General features: G+C 39.7%; 1 protein-coding gene across 4 annotated transcripts in view; it reads left to right on the forward strand.

The window, feature by feature from the left end:
• Positions 1–15791, forward strand: part of myo3b (myosin IIIB) — a 69828-nt gene that overhangs the window by 15312 nt on the left and 38725 nt on the right. For all 4 annotated transcript variants that reach the window (XM_039599684.1, XM_031743261.2, XM_039599682.1 and 1 more), the window contains exons 9-20: positions 4954–5019; positions 8170–8325; positions 11665–11749; positions 11845–11961; positions 12431–12535; positions 12814–12897; positions 13054–13256; positions 13337–13435; positions 13514–13628; positions 13742–13868; positions 14389–14599; positions 15404–15551. In XM_039599684.1, coding sequence (XP_039455618.1) covers positions 4954–5019; positions 8170–8325; positions 11665–11749; positions 11845–11961; positions 12431–12535; positions 12814–12897; positions 13054–13256; positions 13337–13435; positions 13514–13628; positions 13742–13868; positions 14389–14599; positions 15404–15551 — 1516 coding nt within the window. The remainder of the gene's footprint in view (positions 1–4953; positions 5020–8169; positions 8326–11664; positions 11750–11844; positions 11962–12430; positions 12536–12813; positions 12898–13053; positions 13257–13336; positions 13436–13513; positions 13629–13741; positions 13869–14388; positions 14600–15403; positions 15552–15791) is intronic.

The following is a 15791-nucleotide window of genomic DNA, read 5'->3' on the forward strand; positions in this document are numbered from 1 at the left end:
ATGCTGTTTGCTGGAATGTCTCTCGAGTCAAGCTGCGGATTTAATTGGCCGTGTGTGGGGCCACTCCTGAGCCCAGCAGCAGATAGCCATTATGTCACCGCTTTGGCCGTGCTTTTGGTGGAAATGATTCTCATCCCAGCAGGCTACCATGGATGATAAGAGAAGCTCTGACAGCTGTCAGAGAGGACGCTGATGAGCTCGATGAATTAGGGGCACCTTGGTAAATGGTCTGTTTGTGCGACAGAAAAATCACACACTTGATGAGTTGTGACACCCTGTTGAAGCATGCATATGCTTGTTGCTTAATTTTTAAATTGAACCCAAGGTGTCCATGATGCTTTTTTAACTATTACCTGCTGTTTTGAGTGCGTATGACAGATGTATGATGATCATGGTGACCATGAATGAAGGTAATGGAGCATGTCAGAGGACAAAGCTGTAAAATCAACTGCAAAACTAATTATAGATACTCAAGACGGAGATGGTGTCTGATATTTAATATGCGGAAAGGTTAATTGCTTGAGCCAGTGCTCTCGTTGCCACACAGCCTCACAGTTTCCATGTAAAGTCAAACCAAAGTGTGCTTAAAATACTTTGTAAAGCTTAGAGGTGGCTGGCAAAGGTGTCCAAGGTTGTGTTTATTCAGCGTTACCCCTGTCGATATTAGCCACGTGTTAGATGGTATGTGTATGTGTCTGAGTAAGACCAGGACAAGCAGAATAAAAGCAAATGATGGCTTGTCAGAGGCAACAAAGGCTAACGAAATCATGCAGCTGAAGGAAAGAAATCCAGACTTGTGTGCTGTTGAGTGTTATAGTGTGTGCAGCAGAATAGATGTCAACAGAAGTGGTGTCCCCTATTGCTTTCAGGACACCATATTTTGAAGCCTTGGTGTCAGCGCTTTTTTCTGCCACCATGCTGGTCGTCTAAATATGGCAAACACTGCCATATTTAGACCAGAGGATGGAGTGCTAATTCAGCAGCTGATGCTAGCAAGCTCTATCAAGAAGCTGCATTCATAAGCTGCGTGGGTGGAGCGCACAGAAACAGACACCTGCTAATAAAGCAGGATATCAATACTAGTATTACTATTGCTATTTCATTCACCGGAAGTGCAGCATAAACCTGGTTATTTGTCAGATATTAATTTAAAAAAACAAACTTCGAAACTTTTTTTTTTTAAATGTTCAAGGGAAATGGAGGTTATTCCAGCTGTCATAGGGCAAGAGGTGGGGTACACTCTGGACAGGTTACCAGTATATCTATAAAAATGTGGACTAGGTAAAGTAAAACCCAAACAACTAATTAATCAATATTCCCATTTTTTCCCATTTTAGCCTCAGCCTATCCAAGCATACATTTACCTGTGTGAACAAATCACTCTCTGTTGTGGTCCCTTTCACTGATTGCATTGCTGCCATCTCCTCTGTAACCTCATGTACAAAGATGAGTAATTGGCATATGCCATGGACATAACAGCTCTCATCCAGAGCCAGGGAGAAAATGGTAAATGGTAAATGGCCTGTATTTGTATAGCGCTTTACTTAGTCCCTAAGGACCCCAAAGCGCTTTACACTACATTCACCCATTCACACACACATTCACACATTGTTGATGGCAAGCTACGTTGTAGCCACAGCTGCCCTGGGGCGCACTGACAGAGGCGAGAATTGCACACTTTGTTTATGGCCATGTTCTCCGAGTGTTATGGATCCCATCCCTGCTATATAGATTACTTCCTGGTTCCAGAGTTATCTGAGTTTCATATTGTAATTTTTTGTAGAGACTTCTCCATTAAAGCCACTCTTTAAGCTTAAGCCTTGTCTCAAGAGTCATGCATTTGAGTCATGCATTCAGCCTGTTTCACAGCTACTCTTGACAGATTTCCCGCAATGTCCTCGATCCATCTTGTCACGGTTCGCTGCTTCTTTTTTCTCAGGGAATATAAGGACGGCAGAGTCAACCAAACAATCTTTGAGAACCTCTCCATTAAAGAATAACTTATTGTTTTTTGCAGTATTATGGGAAATTACTGAATTCTGGTCTTTTAGCACAGGAGTGTATGGAGATTGACTCATGTTTGCAGCCTGCCTCGAGTGGCCATTGAAGGAACTGCAGCTTTTGGCACTCTAGCTTGGCTTCATTTTTCAGTCCTGAAGTTTGCTGCTTGATACAGAAATGTTAGCAGGTCTGTGCCCAGGGCTGTAACCAGTGATTAGAAATTAGCGAGGTTCCTTATTCCTCAAATTAGAAAGATTTTCTGTGCCCCAATAAAAAAGGCCAGTCTTCTGTAGAGACTGGGTCCTAAAGCTGCAACACAATCAAACCCAGAAATTTTGAAAGCTATTAAGGATTTTATTTTGTACAGCTTCCCTCTGTTGCAGGAGCAACAGTGTCTATAAAAATATGAATCAAGAGTGTTGTTTGTATAAAACAATGAAATAAAACAAAATGTCAAAATACGGATTATTCCTTCCCCTGAAATTAAAATAGCACAAGGGAGAAAATTACTAACTCAATGGCTCGCTGTGCCTCTGATTCACCAATTAGCATTCCTCATGAGTTATGCATTGACCTGACCTCCTAAACACCAAAACAGAGGCCATAAATTCTCCAATTTTTCCTAAAGTCTTTTCAAAATAAAAGCCATCTAGGTTGTCAGACTGTCCGAGTGATTTGTACAAATTTTTACTGTATTATTTAAAAGGGCCAGACTTTGGTATCCTCGTAGCTTGTTATGACAATGATCTGTGCCTAAGGCTGTTTTTAGGCTTTGTTTTAAATGCTATTTTTTTATTGCAATAACTGCTGATGAACATTTAACAGGTTATGGAGCTAAGACTGAGAGAAAACGCATCCATCCTTAGTTTCTTTCTTGGCTCAAAATCCCTCGTCCACCAGCAAAAATGAAACATTTTACATGTGGATGATCAGGGTTGAAAACCTGCCACATTTTCTGTCACAGAAGAATGGCAGAAATAATGCTGAATTTGGAAACTGTGTACCCCACCGATGTTTCATCAAATCGCAACCTGTAAAAAACCTGCCACATCGCCTTGATTTTTCTATATTGGCATTTTATGTAGGAAAAAAAAGTCAGTGTAGTCAAGTAATTGTACACTTAATGTTCCAGATTTCCCATTATCTGACACTGACGATCCCTGACAGGAAATCACTGACTGGTTGGATGACTTTCCAATCACGATTAAAGGCTTCTCATATCTCCACCTTTGATGCAGTTATCTTACCACTCTCTGTGTGCTGTCTTGGACTGGAGCACTGGCGATGTAGCCACCAAGGACATGATAAATGTAGCCGTAGTTTCTCAGTGTTCATGCATGTATGCTCAAAGAAGTGCTGGTGCTGTGGCGGCAGTGATGGATGAGCCAAAATTTTAAGTATGTGCTCCATTCGCTGAATAAGTCTTTATTTGGGGCCCTGGTACTCATTCTCTGTTAAGCTTATATAAAGGCCACTGTGTCTCTGCTTAATGCCCTCTGCAGTATGTACTGCAAGCTGGAGAATACAACAGCAGTGCGTGAGGTACTGAAACCTTAAGTGTGGCTTTAGTTGATTTGTGAAATTTAAAGGGTGTCACTGCTTGTTTCAGATGCTGAAAGATCGGTCAGGTTTTATAATGACGATGTTGACTTTAATCACATGTGCTGTTTGCAATGTCTGCATTGTGTGTCCAGGCTGGAGAATAGACTATGGAGAGGCTTAAAGTACTTCTTAAGTTTCTCCTTGAATAAAAATTGTAATATTTTATGTCCTATGGTAAATGCAGGACTTAAAAATTATGCATGTCTAGTATCATATTCAGACATTTTACTGACTTTATTTTTGTCTTGCTACAGCTGTCAGGGGAGGTTGACACCTCTCTGGTTTTGCCTGGATCCACAGTGACTCGAGCCTGACAGTACGATTTCTGCCTGGTCCAAAATTTGAATAAGCCATTCTTGTTTACAATACGAGCTGGCAGTACTCGCAAAAACTGAAGGAAAAAATGCGGCCTGAGTTCGCTAAGCACAATGAGCGCTCTTGACAGTGTTATCAGCAGTGCGCTGCTATATTGACTACGTAACGTATAAGCAGTATGGTACAACATCAAGGCGAGAACGTGTCTCCGGGCTCATATTAGAGGTTGCATTGAGGCAGTCAGTTACTGGCTTTGATCTGCACTTTGGAAAGGATTGCCTGTCTGAATTCTTATCAAAGACTCGACTAACTTAGTGCTGTAGAAAATGACAGATTTAGTGCCCTAACACCCCCCCTCGCCCTTGTATCTTTAAAAAAAGATATTAAACATATGCCGTGTTTGTCATAAACTAAACTGTTTTCATTTTTAATTCAAACTGTGTTTTCCCCTCTTTGCTCTGCTTGTCTGGCAGCTTTCTAGAGCAGCACGTGCGATCTAATTAACACAGTCAGTAAATGCATTGACCAGGTGTGTCACTGTTTGCCTGACAGTGACAGAAAGCTCGGCCTCCGGCTGTCAGGCTGACAGCTCCTGGTGAAGATGACTGTACTCAGGCTCTGTCCAGCCTTGGCTCCTCATACAGACCTGCTTCCTGTCATCGTGCGCACTTGAAAAGTGTTAGGCTCATTATGGATGGCCTCCGTAAATGCTGCTGACAGAGGTATAACTAGCTCCCATAATTTTGGCTCCCAATGGCAGATGCTTCCTGCCAGACAGTGGAGGAGCAGTTATCATTTGTCACTTTTTCTCTGGCTGCCACGGACCTGGACCCCGATCAGCTTGTCCTCGGACCATCAGACTCTCAGAGGAGTCTGATGGTCGCACTCTAACTGTCAGCCGTCATTTGTCAAATGATTCAGGAGACATGCTGACAAGCTTGGTCATTTACAGCAATAATCATTTAATGCGAATTTCCTTTAATGTTTCCTTAGCTTTTGTTTTTTTTTTTTATGTTGTTGTGATTTGTGTTTCAGAAATCCCTCACCCACATTACGACATCCTGAAGAGTGGAGCAGGAGTTTCAGCCATTTCATCAGCCAGTAAGTCTCCTCTAACTTCAGCCTGTCAGCCTTTGTCATCTTACAGTCAAGATTTTGTAGAAAAGCGGTCGTTTTCACAGAAATGGCTGGGAAGACAGAAACATTTAATATTTGGGCCTCCCGCGGGAAATTACAGATTTTGCTGATTTATGGTGACAAGAAACAAATAGAAGCATTACAGGAATTGATTTGGGGAAAAAAAGTGCTGTGGACAGAAGCTCAGACTTCTATCCACAGCATAAATGGTATTAAGGAGAAAAAAGGGAGTGCATTTCAAGAACAGAACACTTTTACTGTTATCTGCTATGTCATAAAAGTGAAACTGAGACAATATCTGCTCTTGCAGCAGGATAATGATCCACAGTGGGCTTCAGCTTTGAAATATAAGCTGTAGCTTATGAATTAACCTTTTAAATTCCACTGAAGATCTTTGAGGTGACCTTAAAGATGCTGTGAGTACCAAGGCAACCTAAAAATACTGTATCTCAGAGCTAAGGGTGATCTACATGATGTCGTATTAGTGCCATTGATACTATAACAAATACTGAGCTCAGAGGGTAATAATTCTGAGAATTTCTCAGCTTGGGTGCTGGTAAAGCTCAGTGGGTTCAGCAGGCAGACTGTTTGCTATAAGGCTACTGCACAGGACATGGTTTGAATCCACTGCATTGCCTTATACTGTATGTCTTCCCTCCTGTCCTCTCCCAGCTTTTCAGTCTTCTCTTCACTGTCCTGTCTCAATAAAGGCTTGACATACACCAAAAGTCTATAAAATTGTATAGATTTACATTTACTGGATAAAGTAATACTGCCTTTCAAAATATGTTCATGAAGAATGTTAAACATTAAATTTCCCTGGAAAAATAATAATAATAATAATTTTAAATGTAATACTTTCATTACATTGCCTCAAATAAAAGAGGAAACTTCAAATAAGAAAAGGTCAAATGTACAAAGCAATAAAAACTGTGGATAATTAATTGAATAATTATTAATTAATTAGTTATTAGTTTTCACATATGGCAGTTTTTTATGTCACCAGTCGTCTGTTCACGCACAGAGTATACTGAAAGAAAAGCTGGGCTTGTTTTTGTCATAATTATGTGATACACCCAGTGAGTACTGGTCAGCTGGACCTTCAGATAATTTTATGATGAGAGCTGTTTTCTACAGACAGATAACAAAAAAACAGAATTAATTGAAGAGGTCACTAAAACATGACCTCTGAAATTTAATTTGGATGTGACTCTCATAAATCTGTTTTCGTTTTGTTTTTTGTTTGCTTTTATTATTTTTAGTGCTTTATTAATGTTGTCCTGAAACGTGTTGATGTGTGTTTTTAATGGAGACCCCTAAATGATCAGCTGCCCTTACCCTAATGGGAATCCAAATAAACAAATAAAAAATACCAGATCAGTGCCTCCACAGTGCCTCCACACACACACATATTAATTTAGGAAAACAAACTTATATATATATTTGCATTACTGTTTTAGTAGTGCAATGAGTGTCTGAAACTGTAAAACTTATATGGAGACAGATCTGTTTTAATCTGAACACCAGTGATGGTAGATCACAGAAGGGGGGAATGTGCATGTAAATATAGAGGGAACTGAAATTGATATTTTATTGCCCGATTCTATCAACCTCTCTTTCTATTCATTGACTTTCTTTTGTATAAATCTGCCACAGAGGAACAAACTAATTCACCTGAGTTATCAGTGCTATCTGAGGGCCAGATAACTTATCATTTCCTCCACTGTGCAAAGCTAATAATGTCAGAGGTGGCTTGTAGTGGAGGCCTAGAAAATACAACCCTAATATCTACTGCAGAGAGGCGTGCAGGCCTTAACCGTAATGAGAAAATAAATTCAATTTGTTGGGAGGGTTATTTGTGTAGGGATGGTTTCTGTTTGCATTGGTGGAAAAAAGAGTAAAAACAAGCAGACGTCATCTGCCTCAAAGGCCTGTTGGATTTTTTTTATGTCACTTCAGTTTTTGATTGGTCAGGAGGCATATTTCCCCTTAAACCAGCACACAGTACAGATATTACTTTTTACAATGTCATTGTCATGGTTTTTATTGGCTACTCTTTGGATTGCAGCTCTGTAATCTGGGTTAATGGATTGCGTGATATCATATCAAAGTTAATCTCCTCAAACAAAGCCCACCAGAGTTCAATGTGAGGAGGCTGGACAATGTTATCAAGCTTTGCAGGCTGTTTGTGAACCCTCTGACAGTCCTGTCAGGCTTGTTGTGTATGTGTGTGTGTGTATGCAAGGAGGAAACTGAGGCGGAGGGCGGGGGGGATAATAAATCCATCACCGGTGTCTGCACTTGTGCAGCCAAAGAGCTGACTCCTTTGACAAAGTGGCCTGCCTTTCAGTCTCCCAGCAGCACAGCCTTGCTAATAGCAGCAACCTCCACTTAATGTTCTGACGCTAATGAATTCATGGAATTAACTTTCTGAGCCTAAACTGATAAAAGAAACAGAATTTCAGTGTAGATTAGGTGTTAGAAGCTAGATTAGTGTTTTTACTCCTATCTTTCCTCTGAGTGCAATTGTTGGTGTTCAGAATCTTTTAAGTCTTTGGCTGTAAACGAACAGCACGAATGTGGATGTCTGGTAGATGTATCGTGGCACTCGGGTAGTGATTTCCAGTCTAGTAATATATCAAAACTGTCAGAGGGCGAAGCCAAATGTGTTCTGCGGGTGTTTCAGTGTGTGTGTGGCGCTGAAGAGTCAATATTAGAAGAGCGTTTGTATCAGCAAACTGACATCAGTGGCTGAAGGGTTGCTCCAGGCAGGCTCGTATCACAAAGTGACATCACCTGCTGGCAAACACTGCACATCACAGATTGGACCTGCCGCTGTGCCACAGCAGGGCTTGTTTGGACTCGGGGCCATGGTGATAGTGACCATGTGGTCCTCAGAGAAGGATCGATTAGTGACCCACGCTTAAAAACACTTGCAAGCGGCACCGCACTGGTATGAGTATCACTCACAGTTGATCCAGACAAATCAGCTGTCCGCAATGTTCAGGTGACTGCAGTTAACTCTTTAACTCAGTCTGATTTATAGACTGATGAAGGACAGTTTGTCTGTCTGAGGGTTTTAGAGGTAACTGTGTGATATTTTGTTGCTTTAAGGTGCCTGATAAAGGATTTTGAGGCACGTCCATCTGTGACCCACCTTCTGGAGCACCCTTTCATCAAGCAGGCCCATGGCAAGGACATAGCTCTCCGTCAGCAGTTAGCAGCTCTCATCCAAGAGCAGCAACAAATAGGCTGCAAAACCAAATCCAAGTAAGTATCCCAAATCTTATGTTTTGTTTTGTTTTTTATTTTTCCTGTTACGAAATAGTAAAGATGCAAACTATATTAGTTCATTTGGATGTTGAAGATCTCTATTTCAGTGGTAGGCATTGATTGGGTGCTGATATTTTTTCTGTCCAGTAGGGGGCAGGGTCTCATCTTCTTACACTCCAGCACAGAAATGAAGATGAGACGGAGTAATGGAAATTACAGTATGTGATTAAAGAGAAGTAAGGGCAGTGTGACTAATTCAGAAGGAGTTATTGTGCTGAGTAACCTTAGATTAATAAGTCCCAATTAGTCCAGTGGATGTACTTAGTACACATCACTTCTCCAACCAATTAACCCAGTGATGGAATAATTAAATATAGATTTGCACCCAGAAATAGGTGACATGGCAGCATTACAGCCTGTTCACTTTTAATGAGCTAATTAGTTATTTCCTTCATTAACTAAAATAGCAACTACCTTACAACCTCCTTATGTGTGTAAAAAATGAACGCAGCCATATGAAAAGGCACATCTTGAAAGTTAAATCTTCACCCTGACACTCGCATGGCAGCAAGCGACAGAGCAGAAAGTCTCCTGTTTACTGGAGAAATACTGACTTTGGCATTGCTTAATCTTCATTATAAAGGAGTTTGCTGAACCTGCCCTTGACTGAGAGTCTTGATGTTGTGCCAGCTCTGTTTACTCCCGGGAGTGTGCAGAGTCTGTGCCTGAGCCTGATCCCGAATTCCTGTCCACAGTGAAAGTGGATAATGGGATTAGGAGCTTGTAGGGCGAGAACTGGGCTCGCCTGGTTTAGTCTCTCATGCCACAGATCAGCAAACAATGACTCCAGATAAGAATAAAGACATAGAGAACTTAAAAGTAGCTGCCGTAGGTGGAATAGTGTGATTTACTTCAAAGCAGGAGCGAGTGAGACGCTAGAGGTCTCAAGTCTTTCTCTAAGGGACATGATGACGGGGATTGACTTTATAGGGACCACATACTGAGCATATTTCTGTGCTGTTGCATTTACACTATATTCAGAATAGAGAATTAATTCAAAAAGTAGAGAAGGAAAAAGCTGCTAACCTGAAGCTTGAATTTATATTTCGAGCTAGTCTTATGATTGTATATTTATTATAATGGAATATGGATACATGTTACAAATGTGACAAAAGAAAAGAAAAAAACCCAATTGTTTGTGCTTTTGTTGAAGCCCTAAACCACCAAGAATTAAAATAGGTTGCACAATGTAACCTAACTAGTCCACGTTTAGAGATTACTTGTTACTGTTGCTTAACCCTGTTTTATCATAAGCTCTTCAGGCTTACGAGTCAAAGAAGTGAAATTAAATATGGCCCACATATCTGACCTGACACTTGATTAAATGCTTATTAGTATTGTTTGAAAACTGGGACAGCTTTCAGCTGCATGTTACAAAAAATAGCATAGACAAGTGAAAATGTCATGATACTAATACTGGACTGGTTAGGTTAAGATATGTTATGGCTATCTCAGTATTACTATATGATTTCTCTGAGTACATTGCAGTAATCGACAATCGGCAATATTATTATTGTGGTTTCTCAAAAAAAAGAAAGAAAAAATCTGTCAAATTCATTTTTAATTTTATTTACTTTTTTCTTCTTGTTTGGAACGTTAATAACTCTGGAAACAAAAGTGGTGAAAGAAATGTTAACGCTATCCAACATGATGGCAGCCAGTTCAAAAATGCAATATTGCTCCCTGTGTTGTAGTACCAACCACAAAGCTACTGGTTATTTATACAAGTGCATGCTGTAGTATTGTTTAGTCTGTCGTGCAGCTAATAAACTGATATACTTAATCACACTTACAAAAGCAAAAATAAAAAAAACAAAGTAAATAAAAAGTAGGGGTGTTAGATGTTTAGATATAAATGTGCTGCTTCCCTTTTCAGCCACACACTTTCCACCCCATTCAAGTATATATAATGAAAAATTGGTATGAAAGATTTTGTTCAATTAAATATAAAACCACATGGTCAAAGATTTCACAATTACCAATATGTGTAAATAACATGCTGGAATCTTTTTCCAGTTAGACTCATTCACAGGGCTTTAAATGCCTTTGCCTTAAAGTACAAATATACAAATATTTTTCTAATATTAAAATCTTGATATGGTCTACAAATACAGTAACCTTGATTTGATAAGGTAATGTGACAATTAGTGTAATTTATCATATGGAAATGCACATACAATTTGGAGATGCATAACAAAATGAGTGTATTGGTATTTACTAAAGTAGATGTTACTGTTGTGAAATTAAAACATTACAGAGCTTAAGTGTCTTATAGGTACACAAGGAAATGGGTCATTTTAGCCCAATGGTGTGTGGTTGCTGTGCAGCATGATGTCATAATAGAACCTTCAGTGATTTAGTGTATTATAACAAGGTTATCATAGGAGGCTGGACAATGAATATTTATATTATTAGCACAATATAAATATTTGATTGCTGAAATGTATTATCAGTACTCGTAAATAGTAACAAATAGCTGTCTTAAGCAATTATTTTTGGCAGTTATCCTAAGATTTGTGACACTTTATTGACTTTCTGTTTAGACTGTAGATAGCCTTTGACTGGATGTTGCTACAAATGGCTCCCAGCAAGATTTTCACACTGAAGCCTTTATTGGAACAAAGTGGGTTAAGCTCAGCAAAGGGCTAGATTGACTAGCTAGTACTGGTAGTTACTCACTTGTAAAAGGCTTTGTATGCAGACTTAACTATTGGAGTCTGGTATTCGTGGCAGTATATGGGATTATTGATTCCACTAAACCATATTGTGCTATGGTCAAAATTTTATGGCTGTTAGGTTTGGCTGATGTCAGTCTCTTCTCTGTTGAAGTGATGACATCCATGTTGTCTTAAGCGACTATTATTGGTAGTCATGCTAAGATTTGTGATGCATTAGATGTTATAGAAATGTCAAAATGTCCACTCTACATTGTGCATATACACATACAGCACACAAAGCAGCAGGCAGTCACATGCACCGCTCTGTTTTACTCTCTTTCTCACACTCTGTGGTTTCCCCCGAGGTTTTCGTGGAGCCAGCTGGAGGTTTGCTGACCTCTGTCCACGGGGGCTCTTTGGAGAGTGATAGGTCAAAACATGAATAAAGTGCAACCACATCCTGTGATAATAGGGGTTTTGTCCCCTGGGAGAGCTTAAAGGGCCTCGTGAAAACCGTGGAAGTGACTGGGTATTACATTCAGCCAGTCACACTACTGTTTCTCATTTAGTGGTCACTTTACAGGCTTAAAAGGCATCTCGTGTCCTTGACTTCATACAGGCACGTCCGGATCAATACTCGTAAAACCCTCATAATAGAGAGCTGTCCTGATGATGATCTGGTGAACCTGGAGTTCTTAGACGAGGTAGGATTTTATGTGTTTATCTCGTCATGCATTGATCAGCCCAAGCTGAAAAGTTGTTGATTTTAGGCTGCGTGTGTGTGTTTTCTTTTCTGCAGGAGACAATCATCAGCCATCTCCACAAGAGGTATGATGAGCTGCAGGTGTACACTTACGTCGGTGACATCCTCATTGCTCTCAATCCTTTCCAGAATCTCAGCATCTACTCTCCTCAGGTCGGTAACACATCAGTCACAAATCGTTTTTGTTCTTTTTACAAACACAGTGGAAATGATGAATGGATGCCAGTCATGATGCAGGTTCTGCTTTAGTGGATACTGTATTTGTAGGGCTAACTATTGTTATTATTATTGTTTTTTTTATTCACAGTAACAGTAACTATTATGACAATTGTCATATTAGTTAGTGCAACAATCTGGCCCCCAAATCAGATTTTTAAGAATTAATTTTCTGCTCAATCAGTTTAAATCAACTATTTTTAATCTTTTAAATTACTCTAAACATCTCTAATGTATAGTCAGCAACTTTGCATGCATTTGTCCTCAAATTTTCTCTTCACTGGATATCCGATATTGATATTATGTGATGCTGCAGAGTTTTGTCCTCTCCAAGCTGTTGGTTGTTAATTTCTTCAAATCCGTAATAAAAATAAAAGTCTTCATGAATACTTTCATGTCCCTTTAGTTCTCTAAGCTGTACCATGGCGTAAAGCGAGCTGACAACCCTCCACACATCTTTGCTACTGCAGATGCAGCTTACCAAGGCATGGTGACATTCTGCAAAGACCAGGTATCTTCCACAAAAGTGACTGAGTAGGTTGAAGCACTGTACCGTGCAATCCTAAAACTGATAGAATAATAATGAAAATTATTTTGTAAAAAGCACTGTAGGTTTTACAAATGCTTTAGAGCAATTTCTTTTAATTACAATCAGTTATTTTCACGTCGATTTGGAAACTTTTGGACAAAAGCAAAGGAGCAAGGAAATGTTGGTAAATGACATATGAAAAAATGATGATGTATGATGTTGGTGTTCCCGCTTGATGAACCGTTGTCTCGTTTGTTTAGTGTATCATCATTAGTGGAGAAAGCGGTGCTGGGAAAACAGAAAGTGCTCATTTAATTGTTCAACATCTTACTTTCCTGGGAAAGGTACTGCATAGTAGCTCTTTGGCCACTTTTTTCCCTCATCATTTGTAACTTGTTAATACCAGACTTAACTACTTCATATATACTTCATATAACTACTTCATAAACTATCTTAAAAATCTACCAGAGGTCATGAAATAATTATTTTGTTGCTCTCAGGCAAACAATCGGACACTTCGTGAGAAGATTTTGCAGGTTAACCCTCTCGTCGAGGCCTTTGGGAACGCTTGCACGGCAATCAATGACAACTCCAGCCGCTTTGGCAAGTACCTAGAGATGAAGTTCACGCCGACAGGAGCGGTTATTGGGGCCAAGATATCTGAATACCTGCTGGAGAAGTCGAGGGTCATCAAACAGGCTCCGTAAGCAGCTGCCCTTGCTTTTTTCCTTCCTGCAGTTGGATTTGAGTAATTCATCGAACTTCTGCTTGTTTTTCCTTCAGAGGGGAGGAAAATTTCCACATATTCTATTACATATATGCCGGCCTTTACCACCAAGACGAGCTGAAGACTTACAGCCTGCCAGATGGGACACCTCCCAGGTTTGTGATGCAAATAATCCCATCATTCGCTCCTCACAATGTGGAAACTAATTTGATTGTCATAACATGAATCTGCAGGTACATTGACAGTCAGCACTGCAAAGTGATGCAAGACATTGTGTCAAGGAAACAATATAAAGAGCAGTTTGATGCCATTCAGGAGTGTTTCCGAAATATCGGCTTTACAGAAGAGGTACTAAACACTCAAGCAATCAGATATGCAATGTCTGGCCACAGATATATTGAGAGCTGTAATATATAAAATACGTAATATGTAACAATTTTCTTTTGATATCCTGTTTTTAGGAGGTCGACTCTGTTTACAAAATTCTCTCAGCAATTTTGAATACTGGGAATATTGAATTTGCCTCCATCACATCCCAGCATCAGACCGATAAGAGTGAAGTGCCTAACTCAGAGGCCTTAGAGAACGGTGAGAAGTTAGGCAATGTGTGTTGTAAGCATAGACTGTAAATAAAAAATGGTCATCAGTGACTGACACCAAAAAGTCATCAGTACTTCCCATAAACTTGTACGACCTGAAGTGTTTTAGGAAGTTAATCTGCAAAATAAACCAGGATTATACATCTTTAATTGGTTTAAAAACAAGAACTTGTAGAGTGTAGTGTGAGTTTGAATTTATTTTGGATATTCTCTAATCCACACATGGTCAAAAGTATGCATATAGGCTCAGACATATACATTACCTCTCACTAATATTTGGTTAAATGCCCTTTAAAGCTTGCTTTATCTATCCCCAAGCCAGTTTTGATGTGTGTTTGGGATCATTGAGCTGTTGATTTGAGGTGATGTTGTAGAATTTGAGAAAAGTTCATCTTTCCACTTTAAATATCTGCAGTATAACCATGTTATAGTTTGTTATTATGGTATTGTGATAAGATGCAATAATCTATTCACTGTGAAACTGATTGACTGTCTCGCCTTTTTCTCAGCTGCGTCTCTCCTCAGCATTGGACCCGAGGAGCTCCAGGAAGCACTTACCTCTCAGTGTGTGGTCACGAGGGGCGAAACCATCATCCGCACCAACACCGTGGACAAAGCAGCCGATGTCCGAGACGCCATGTCCAAGGCCTTGTACGGACGGCTGTTCAGCTGGATAGTGAATCGCATCAACTCACTCCTGCAGCCTGACATGAATGTCTGGTCAGTGCGTGCTAGTGATGAACGATTTGTTTGCATGCCCACTGTTTTTGTCTTTTCTGTAATTTCTTGGGGTGGATCACTCAGAGTTTCTGCAAAGCTCTGATGACCTTTCTGGAAGTCTGCAGAGGTAGATGCAAACATGAAGAGGAGAATATCAATGGGCAAGCACAAGACAAGCAAAAGGAGAGCAAAAAAAGAAAAAAGAAAAAAGTTTTAATAAATTTTTGATACAGAGTTGCGTGCAGAGAAAATAATGTTCAGATGATTAAAAAGACTTCAGAGAGACTGCAAAGAGGCTTTTCATTGATCCAAAAGAATTCCTTCATAAATATGAGCATTGACTGTCAAGGAGTCGTCTCTCAGAGATGAAGCCAGAGTTCCCGTCTGCATTCCAGTCATCTTAGCCGTTTCCTTATTGCCATTAATAACCTGGTTAAAGGTGACCTCTACATACTGTGGGTAATGACTGATCATGAAAGTAGCAGCTCCAAGCACTGAATATAAAATGCAGGATCATAAATCTCTATGCTGTGTTGCAGAAGTGAGTATTGTTAGTGCAGACATTGAAAATAACTGGAGGTTAAATCAATAGAGACTGAAATAAAAACCATTTAAGAAGATCTGACTTTTTCAAAGACGGTGTTTATGATTTCTCGTCAGACTAGGCCATCCCGACCAGACTGCGTATTTGGGTTGAACTTGGATTATCATTAAAGTTTTATCAATTAATATGGCTGCTGGGGATTTGCTTGTTCCATCGCATAGAAGAATAAGTTTGTTTGTCCCCCTTTTTTTCCTTTGAAGTGCCGTAGAGAGCGGCATGAATGTGGGAATCCTGGACATCTTTGGATTTGAAAACTTCCAGAAGAACTCGTTTGAGCAATTGTGCATCAACATCGCAAACGAGCAGATTCAGTTTTATTTCAACCAGCACATATTTGCTCTCGAACAGGTGAGTTCTTCATGCATAAATAGGTTTTAAATGATCCGCTCTAATGCACAAAGTAGAAGATACCACTGCAATGTGTTTGGGGTGAAAGAATAACACAAAATATGCAGAGAAAATTCCATTTAAAACACTATTATGGAAATTAGTCACTTAAATACATTTGGTGTTTACACAGCCACCAATGCAGAAAAGCTCTCAACATTAATTTTTCCTACAAGTCACCCCAAATTACTCTCTTAATTG

Source organism: Oreochromis aureus, linkage group 16 (genome assembly GCF_013358895.1).
Source record: "Oreochromis aureus strain Israel breed Guangdong linkage group 16, ZZ_aureus, whole genome shotgun sequence".
NCBI lineage: Eukaryota > Metazoa > Chordata > Actinopteri > Cichliformes > Cichlidae > Oreochromis > Oreochromis aureus.